The following is a 10,564-nucleotide window of genomic DNA, read 5'->3' on the forward strand; positions in this document are numbered from 1 at the left end:
GTGTGTATCTATTTATCTAGATGGAGGTGGTGGAGGAGGAGGAGAGGACACAGACCATCAGGACCCCAGCACCATAGAGAGGGAGTGGATGGACAATAAGGTGAGAGAGAGAGAGAGAGAGAGAGAGAGAGAGAGAGAGAGAGAGAGAGAGAGAGAGAGAGAGAGAGAGAGAGAGAGAGAGAGAGAGAGAGAGAGAGAGAGAGAGAGAGAGAGAGACTACAGAGGTAGTGCGTACGGCCCAGTACATCACTGGGGCCAAGCTTCCTGCCATCCAGGACCTCTATACCAGGCAATGTCAGAGGAAGGCCAATTGTCAAAGACTCCAGCCACCCTAGTCATAGACTGTTCTCTCTGCTACCGCACAACAAGCGGTACCGGAGCGCCAAGTCTAGGTCCAAAAGGCTTCTTAACAGCTTCTACCCCCAAGCCATAAGACTCCTGAACAGCTAATCATTGCTACCCGGACTATTTGCATTAACCCCCCCACCCCCTCTTTTACGCTGCTGCTACTCTCTGTTTATTATTTATGCATAGTCACTTTAACTCTACCAACATGTACATATTACCTCAATTACCTCGACTAACCGGTGCCCCCGCACATTTACTCTGTACCGGTACCCCCCTGTATATAGCCTTGCTACTGTTATTTTATTTTACTGCTGCTCTTTAATTATTTATTATTTTGACTTATCTCTTTTTTACTTAACACTTTTTTTCTTCTTAAAATTGCATTATTGGTTAAGGGCTTGTAAGTAAGCATTTCACTGTAAGGTCTACACCTGTTGTATTCGGAGAATGTGGCAAATAAAATTTTATTTGATTATAGACGGTACTAGTTATACAGCTGTCTGTCTAATCAGAGGTAAGGTGTTATAGATGGTACCAGTTATACAGCTGTCTGTCTAATCAGAGGTAAGGTGTTATAGATGGTACCAGTTATACAGCTGTCTGTCTAATCAGAGGTAAGGTGTTATAGATGGTACCAGTTATACAGCTGTCTGTCTAATCAGAGGTAAGGTGTTATAGATGGTACCAGTTATACAGCTGTCTGTCTAATCAGAGGTAAGGTGTTATAGATGGTACCAGTTATCCAGCTGTCTGTCTAATCAGAGGTAAGGTGTTATAGATGGTACCAGTTATACAGCTGTCTGTCTAATCAGAGGTAAGGTGTTATAGATGGTACCAGTTATACAGCTGTCTGTCTAATCAGAGGTAAGGTGTTATAGATGGTACCAGTTATCCAGAAGGTCTCTGCCTTGCAGACCCAGTGCACCAGTACAAGTGGTGAGGGGTCTGCAGGATCCGTTTTGACAAGTATTGGGTTCTTCTGTGTTTGTATATGTATTCACACATTGTTTCTCCTCCTCTCTCCTCTCTCTCTGTGTGTGTGTGTGTGTGTGTGTGTGTGTGTGTGTGTGTGTGTGTGTGTGTGTGTGTGTGTGTGTGTGTGTGTGTGTGTGTGTGTGTGTGTGTGTGTGTGTGTGTGTGTGTGTGTGTGTGTGTGTGTGTGTGTGTGTGTGTGTGTGTGTGTGTGTGTGTGTGTGTGTGTGTGGTGTGTGTGTGTGTGTGTGTGTGTGTGTGTGTGTGTGGTGTGTGTGTGTGGTGTGTGTGTGTGTGTGTGTGTGTGTGTGTGTGTGTGTGTGTGTGTGTGTGTGTGTGTGTGTGTGTGTGTGTGTGTGTGTGTGTGTGTGTGTGGTGTGGTGTGGTGTGGTGTGGTGTGGTGTGGTGTGTGTGTGTGTGTGTGTGTGTGTGTGTGTGTGTGTGTGTGTGTGTGTGTGTGTGTGTGTGTGTGTGTGTGTGTGTGTGTGTGGTGTGTGTGTGGTGTGTGTGTGTGTGTGTGTGTGTGCCAGCTCCGAGTGTCTGAGGCAGAGATCCATGAGCTGATTCTACAGAGACAGAGGAAGATGGAGGAGATTAGGTCATCACTGGCTCAACTACAGGTGACCTTTACCCCCTGACCCTTAACCCCTGGTTACCTCACCCTCTCTCCCCCCCCCCGTCCAACCCCATTCAAAAGTCCATTGATTACTACAGTATATACCTTAAACACTGTAACTTAACCCTGAACGTTTACCCTCAACTCTCTCCAAGGGCTCTATTTTCTTCTTTGCTGGCGTTAACGTGGCGCTACTGTCAAACGCACGTTTGTTTGTCATTTTGTAAAAAACTGTCGCACTGGCATTTTCCAGCCCTAACGCCAGGCTCAGTAATGTACCTGTCTAACATCGGGACGCTCGCGCTCAGATAGGGCTGGTCCTCTGTAGCTCAGCTGGTAGAGCACGACGCTTGTAACGCCAAGGTAGTGGGTTCGATCCCCGGGACCACCCATACACAAAAAAATGTATGCACGCATGACTGTAAGTCGCTTTGGATAAAAGCGTCTGCTAAATGGCATATTATATATTATTATTATTATTATAGGAGGGGTGGAAATATTTGAGGTGTGTCCTTTAAAAATATGGTCAAAAGTTTTAATTTCAGGCAGCGCTGGGATATTTAAAAACCCAAACCCTTCGTACCCTACCCTTACCCATGGCCTACTATAATGAAGGCTGGAGATTTTATAATATCATTACATTTTACATGTATTTATTGTTGTAAAAAAAAAAAAAAAAAAAAAAATAAGATTGTTTTTTTTATTTCATTTTATTAAAACCAAACCTATTACAATGAAGAAGTGTGAATGCGATCTGTAATATCCAATATGTATATAAAACATTCTATTTGGGAGCAGTGTAATGGAGTGGACATTCTCCCTTTGTATTTATATTGGATCTTTGTCCAGCTACTGTGAAAAGTTTGGATGTGCGTAAAACCCTCCATAGTCTGCGTTGTTTTAATAGTATATGCCCATGGGAAGCAATTATAGCGCCTCTAAATGTATTTAGACATAGCTTATTTAAAACAAGTTGTTTCGATTAGGATTATTCACTCTCTTTTTAGTGAATTGAATCTTGTTTAGCCATAATGCAATTTACAGTTGGTCTAGCCCATATATCAGTGTGATAGCTATGTATATATTTCAACATTGAAGCCATGCAACTACTTAGAACAATGTGGACTACAAACAGGTTCAAGTCAACATATTTAGCGAACGTGGGATTGGTCTGCATTTTGTTATTTTGTTTATGTAAGCCATTTAACAAACTATAACAGACTAACATTGGAATTGGAGTTGTTTCCAAGGCGATACATAAAAAAAAAACGTAAATAGGCAACTTGAAGCAACCACATATTTAGCCATGGAGCACGTTCTGATTGGCCAATGACGGGCCAAGCCTCGACACACCCACAACCTGTTCATTCATTAAAACCCGGCCCGTTCGCGCCAAACGCCAGCAACTGCGCCGATAATTGTGATAGTTAAAATATCAAAAATATTTCGGACAAACCCCTTGAACCTAGAACGCTTAGATTGACCGTTGCGTTAAGTTGATTAAAATAGAGCCCTAAGATTCTAACACACAGTCTCACTCCCTTCCCCAGCTGTCAGTGGAACGTGAGACAGCGGGCATCATGGGTACGTTCAGTGCGTTGGTGTGTGCGGTTGAGAGGTCACAGGCTGAGCTCGTGGAGATGGTTGAGATTAGTAGGCGGGTTGCAGAGCACCAGGCGGACGCTGTGATTTGTCAGCTGGAACAGGAAGTGACTGAGCTCAGGAAGAGAAGCCACGCCTTCTCCCAGATGGCCCAATCAGACGACTACGTTCATTTTATCAAGGTGAGAGGATGGAGGGAGGGAAACAAACACACGTTTAAAGAACAAGATGGTCGTTTTCCAGACTACTTTGTAGATGTTGTATTACATCAACCAACGGTTGCACGCTTTGTCATCTGCTGCAGTATCATATGATGCCATATCATCTGCTGCAGTATCATATGATGCCATGTCATCTGCTGCAGTATCATGTAATCGCCATGTCATCTGCTGCAGTATCATATGATGTGGTTTGATTATATGTTTAACACCTATTCAGGTGTTGTGAAATCTGTCATGAATCTGCGATGTGGTCAGCCTGGAACGCTCATTTCCACTCAATGAAAAACATACTCTCTTTGATCCGCCCCCACCCTCAGAGCTACCCTGCCCTCTGCACCCCTCCACCAATCAGAGACTGGTCTGGGGTGTCGGTGAACCCTGACCTGGGAACGGGGCCCATCTATAGGTCGCTGTCTGTCCTGGTCCAACGCTTCCAGGAAGAGCTCAACAGGATGGCTGAGTTTGGTGAGTACTGCTCCGTTCTCCTCTCCTTCACCTCCTCTCTTTCACTCCTCTCTTTCACACCTCTCCTTCATCTCCTCTCCTTCACCTCCTCTCTCCTCTCCTTCTCTCCTCTCCTCTCCTTCTCTCCTCTTCTTCATCTCCTCTCCTTCACCTCCTCTCTCCTCTCCTTCTCTACTCTCCTTCTCTCCTCTTCTTCATCTCCTCTCCTTCACCTCCTCTCTTTCACTCCTCTCTTTCACACCTCTCCTTCATCTCCTCTCCTTCACCTCCTCTGTCCTCTTCTTCACCTCCTCTCCTTCATCTCCTCTCCTTCATCTCCTCTCCTTCACCTCCTCTCTCTCTCTTCTCTCTCTCTCTCCTCTCCTTCTCTACTCTCCTTCACCTCCTCTCTTTCACTCCTCCTTCATACCGGACACAGAGACATAAACATGGTCTCCATGAGTTCATCTGACTCTGTGGAAGTAGATAAAGGGCCTCATTGCCAACATCCTGATGAATCCCATTTAAGAGCCCCATTCCAAACGAAACCCTAGTTCACTACTTACCCATTAAGTTCAACCAGAGAGACTAAAATGACTTTTTACTGAATCAACTGTGCATGATGGTAGAGTTGGTGAGAAAACAAACCCTTAACCCTGTACATCCCAAAGTATTGGTTTTCAGACAGAAGATGTGAGTGTGTAACTGGCCAACTGGGAGGGGGGGGGGGGGGTCGTTAAACCATAGGGACTGCTTGAATTTCAAATTAGGGAGGTGTTAAACAATGGAAGTCTTAATGAATTTACCTGCAGGGAAGCAGAGAACCATTCACACAGACCCGATACCCGTAGAGAAGCAGAGAACCATTCACACAGACCCGATACCCGTAGAGAAGCAGAGAACCATTCACACAGACCCGATACCCGTAGAGAAGCAGAGAACCATTCACACAGACCCGATACCCGTAGAGAAGCAGAGAACCATTCACACAGACCCGATACCCGTAGAGAAGCAGAGAACCATTCACACAGACCTGATACCTGTATTTTGGTTACAAGGTCTTTAGGTGGCTTTTATTTTTTTCATGTTTTGTTTACCACCCACCCCTTTTCAGAGCTGGTATAAAAACGCAGGTCAATTAGTGGGATATAACTCACCTGTTTCAGCCGGTTACCTGTGTTTTCTTTACAGGCGTACATCTTCCACTAGAGTCATCTCCAATTCCACAGCCCAGTGAGTATCTACATAGATTACAAGTACAGAGTGTGAGATAAAGATTTCAATTGAATAATGTAATGTAGTTGTTGCCTGTTTATAATTCTGTGTAATTACAATATTGATTTTTATTGGTTATTGATTTGGTTTCTTCTGTTGATTTATTCAAGAGGTGAAGAGGGTACAAGAGTATGCAGGTATGTAGAGATATATATATATATATAGAAGGTTATCACAAAGTTATACTTTATCTTTACACATCAATGTATTTCCATGTATCTCTCCTCTCTCCACCCTTCTCTCAATCCCTCCATCTCTTCTCCTCTCTCCCTCCCTCAGTGGACGTGACTATGGACTCAAGCACCGCCCACCCCAGGCTCATCCTATCAGAAAACGGGAAAAAGGTTAGTTATATGTCACATATTTATATTGGATGTTACTTGGGGGGGGGGGGGGGGGGGGGGGGGGGGGGGTAGGCACAGAACTGCTCTACTGATCAAGGTTTAGGAGTAACTTCATGATACTTCTAGTGACCCACTCAAATAATGTTGTGAAAAGCACTGACCTGCTCTCTGTCTATAGGTCAAATGTGGGGACCATCACCAGTCGGTACCTCATAACCCTGAGAGGTTCGACCGTGTCGTGTGTGTTCTGGGTCGAGAAGGGTTCTCCTCTGGGCAACACTATTGGGAGGTAGGGTGACAGTTACCCATTTTTATTAAACATTGTGTTGATCCTGGATCCTCATTTAGCTTTGTTGATCCTGGATCCTCATTTAGCTGTGTTGATCCTGGATCATCATTTAGCTGTGTTGATCCTGGATCCTCATTTAGCTGTGTTGATCCTGGATCCTCATTTAACTGTGTTGATCCTGGACACTCATTTAGCTGTGTTGATCCTGGATCCTCATTTAGCTGTGTTGATCCTGGACACCTCAGCAATAAAGTTGTGTTCCTATTCGCAGGTGGAGGTGGGCGGGAAGACTGACTGGGATCTGGGCGTGGCCAGCAGCTCCATCAACAGGAAGGGGAAGATAATGGTATCCCCTAGCAACGGCTACTGGTTCCTCAGCCTCAGAGACAAACACAACTATGCGTTCCGGACAGAACCCTCCACCGAGCTGCTTCTCAACCTCAGACCACAGAAGATTGGGGTGTATGTGGATTATGAGAAAGGGCAGGTAGGATGTCACACATTCGTACTCGTCAGGGTTGCAAAATTCTGGTAAATTTACCAAAATTCCAGGATTTTCCAGAAATCCCAGTTGGAAGATTCCCGGAATCAAGAGAGAATGAGGAGGAAATCCAGAATCCTTCAACCAGGATTTCTGAAATACCTGGGAATTGTGCAATTGACTACACACACCTCCTTGACTACACACACTAACCTCTTTCTTCTCTCCCTGTCTATCTTACTATACAATGTGGACTAACTTCCCCTTCCTCTCCCCTGTCCAGGTATCGTTCTACAACGTGGACTAACTTCCCCTTCCTCTCCCCTGTTCAGGTATCGTTCTACAACGTGGACTAACTTCCCCTTCCTCTCCCCTGTTCAGGTATCGTTCTACAACGTGGACTAACTTCCCCTTCCTCTCCCCTGTTCAGGTATCGTTCTACAACGTGGACTAACTTCCCCTTCCTCTCCCCTGTTCAGGTATCGTTCTACAACGTGGACTAACTTCCCCTTCCTCTCCCCTGTTCAGGTATCGTTCTACAACGTGGACGCTAAGCTCCACATCTACACTTTCCTGGACACCTTCTGTGAGTCTGTGTTCCCGTTCTTCAGTCCCTGCACCAACAAGTCAGGCAAGAACGACGGAACCCTCACCATCACACCAGTACTGCTCATGGACTGACTGTAACACACACACACACACACACACACACGAAGACTTATGCACACACACACTGTGTGAGCATGCAATATGTAAATACCGGCACACAAATGAAGTTACATGCAATATACACACTTTTATTTCTCAGATCTCTTTTTACTGATGATTGAAACCAACTTATTGAAAGGTACAGTAATATATATATATATATATATATATATATATATATATATATATATATATATATATATATATATATATATATATATATACTGAACAAAAATATAAAAACGCAACATGTAAAATGTTGGTCGCATGTTTCATGAGCTGAAATAAAAGATCCCAGAAATCTTCCATACGCACAAAAAGCTTATTTCTCTCATTTTGTGCACAGATTTGTTTACATCCCTGTTAGTCAGCATTTCTCCTTTGCCAAAACAATCCACCTGACAGGTGTGGCATATCAAGAATCTGATTAAACAGCATGATCACTACACAGGTGCAACTTGTGCTGGGGACAATAAAAGGCCACTCTAAAATGTGCAGTTTTGTAACACAACACAATGCCACAGATGTTTTAAGGGAGTGTGCAATTGGCATGCTGACTGCAGGAATGTCCACCAGAGCTGTTGCCAGAGAATTAAATGTTAATTTCTCTACCATAAGCCGCATCCAATGTCGTTTTAGAGAATTTGGCAGTACGTCCAACTGGCCTCACAACCGCAGACCACGTGTATGGCGTCGTTGGGCGAGTGGTTTGCTGATGACAATGTTGTGAACAGAGTGCCCCATGGTGGGGTTATGGTATGGGCAGGCATAAGCTACGGACAACGAACACAATTGCATTTTATCGATGGCAATTTGAATGCACAAAATACCGTAATGAAATCCTGAGGCCCATTGTGAGGCCCATTTTTTAAAGGTATCTGTAACCAACAGATGCATATCTGTATTCCTAGTCATGTGAAAAAAAAAAAAAAAAAAAAAAAAAAAAATGAAAACCACAGATTAGGGCCTAATGAATTTATTTCAATTGACTGATTTCCTTCTATGAACTGTAACCCAGTACAATCTTTGAAATTGTTGCATGTAGCGTTTTTATATTTTAGTTCAGTGTATATATAACATGTACCTGTTGGCGATGACCTGTAGTATCTGGTTCAGTGTTTACATTACTTTATACTTTACTGGAATTCCATTAAAACTACTGGTAATAGGCTATTTTAAGGAAAGAAACCTATATCTGTTATAAAGGAATAAAACATAAATATGTGATTTGCACTGATGAAACATGTACATAAATACAGATTTATTACAGTTGAAGTCGGAAGTTTACATACACTTAGGTTGGAGTCATTAAAACTTGTTTTTCAACCACTCCACAAATATCTTGTTAACAAACTATAGTTTTGGCAAGTCGGTTAGGACATCTACTTTGTGCATGACACAAGTCATTTTTCCAACAATTGTTTACAGACAGATTATTTCACTTATAATTCACTGTATCACAATTCCAGTGGGTCAGAAGTTTACATACACTAAGTTGACGGTGCCTTTAAACAGCTTGGAAAATTCCAGAAAATGATGTCATGGCTTTAGAAGCTTCTGATAGGCTAATTGATATCATTTGAGTCAATTGGAGGTGTACCTCTGGATGTATTTCAAGGCCTACCTTCAAACTCAGTGCCTCTTTGCTTGACATCATGGGAAAATCAAAAGAAATCAGCCAAGACCTTAGAAAAAAATGTGTAGACTTCCACAAGTCTGATTCATCCTTGGAAGCAATTTCCAAATGCCTGAAAGTACCACATTCATCTGTACAAACAATAGTACGCAAGTATAAACACCATGGGACCACGCAGCCGTCATACCGCTCAGGAAGGAGACGCGTTCTGTCTCCTAGAGATGAACGTACTTTGGTGCGAAAAGTGCAAATCAATCCCAGAACAACAGCAAAGGACCTTGTGAAGATGCTGGAGGAAACAGGTACAAAAGTATCTATATCCACAGTAAAACGAGTCCGTGGGGACAAAGATTGTACTTTTTGGTGAAATGTCCTCTGGTCTGATGAAACAAAAATAGAACTGTTTGGCCATAATGACCATTGTTGTGTTTGGAGGAAAAAGGGGGTGCTTGCAAGACGAAGAACACCATCCCAACTGTGAAGCACGGGGGTGGCAGCATCATGCTGTGGGGGTGCTTTGCTGCAGGAGGGACTGGTGCACATCACAAAATAGATGGCATCATGAGGAAGGAAAATTATGTGGAGATATTGAAGCAACATCTCAAGACATCAGTCAGGAAGTTAAAGCTTGGTCGCAAATGGGTCTTCCAAATGGACAATGACCCCAAGCATACTTCCAAAGTTGTGGCAAAATGGCTTAAGGACAACAAAGTCAAGGTATTGGAGTGGCCATCACAAAGCCCTGACCTCAATTCTATAGAAAATGTGTGGGAAGAACTGAAAAAAGCGTGTGCGAGCAAAGAGGCCTACAAACCTAACTCAGTTACACCAGCTCTGTCAGGAGAAATGGGCCAAAATTCACCCAACCTATTGTGGGAAGCTTGTGGAAGGCTTCCCGAAATGTTTGACCCAAGTTAAACAATTTAAAGGCAATGCTACCAAATACTAATTGAGTGTATGTAAACTTCTGACCCACTGGGAATGTGATGAAAGAAATAAACGCTGAAATAAATCATTCTCTCTACTATTATTCTGACATTTCACATTCTTAAAATAAAGTGGTGATCCCAACTGACCTAAGACAGGGAATTTTTACTAGGATTAAATGTCAGGAATTGTGAAAAACTGAGTTTAAATGCATTTGGCTAAGGTGTATGTAAACTTCTGACTTCAATTGTATATCCAGGACCAGGGCAAATGTATATTTTATATTTTTATAATGTGGAAAACTTTGATTAAGGGGAATTGTAGAACACCTCCATTCCAATGAAACTCCATGCAGATTAGTGGTGCGCTGGTCAGCTGTTTATTCACCACACACCGGGCTGCAATTGCTAATAACCCACAACAGCCCGGTTTATATGTGATAAAGTGACAATCTGAGGCCCGCACCCGACCCACTTATGTAGGCTACAGTCAGAGGCGGCGATTCACAAAACTTTTCCAACACATTTTCTTCACGATCTTTTTGCCTGATTTAAATATGTTTCTGCTTATAATTTCTGACGTTAGGTAGCTTCTCTTCTGTCACTATGTTGCTCTAGAGGACTAAATAAACCCTTGCTCACCAGAATGTCATAAATTGATAGAATGAATGCTTCAGTCTCGTTGAAAAGTAACGTTTTCTC

At 43.1% G+C, this 10,564-nt stretch overlaps 1 protein-coding gene across 1 annotated transcript in view; it reads left to right on the top strand.

Moving 5' to 3' along the window:
* Positions 1-7,273, top strand: part of LOC311112703 (E3 ubiquitin-protein ligase TRIM68-like) — a gene marked incomplete at both ends in the record, with an annotated part of 21,811 nt that extends 14,538 nt beyond the window's left edge. Inside the window, 10 exons of the mRNA XM_084155834.1 lie at positions 21-100; positions 1,851-1,940; positions 3,487-3,720; positions 4,077-4,224; positions 5,395-5,436; positions 5,589-5,615; positions 5,758-5,822; positions 6,001-6,111; positions 6,383-6,598; positions 7,121-7,273. Of these exons, the coding sequence (XP_084011960.1) occupies positions 21-100; positions 1,851-1,940; positions 3,487-3,720; positions 4,077-4,224; positions 5,395-5,436; positions 5,589-5,615; positions 5,758-5,822; positions 6,001-6,111; positions 6,383-6,598; positions 7,121-7,273 (1,166 nt within the window). The remainder of the gene's footprint in view (positions 1-20; positions 101-1,850; positions 1,941-3,486; positions 3,721-4,076; positions 4,225-5,394; positions 5,437-5,588; positions 5,616-5,757; positions 5,823-6,000; positions 6,112-6,382; positions 6,599-7,120) is intronic.
* Between the last annotated feature and the right edge of the window lie 3,291 nt (positions 7,274-10,564).

This window comes from Coregonus lavaretus (assembly GCF_964263955.1).
Source record: "Coregonus lavaretus genome assembly, chromosome: 39".
Taxonomy (NCBI): domain Eukaryota; kingdom Metazoa; phylum Chordata; class Actinopteri; order Salmoniformes; family Salmonidae; genus Coregonus; species Coregonus lavaretus.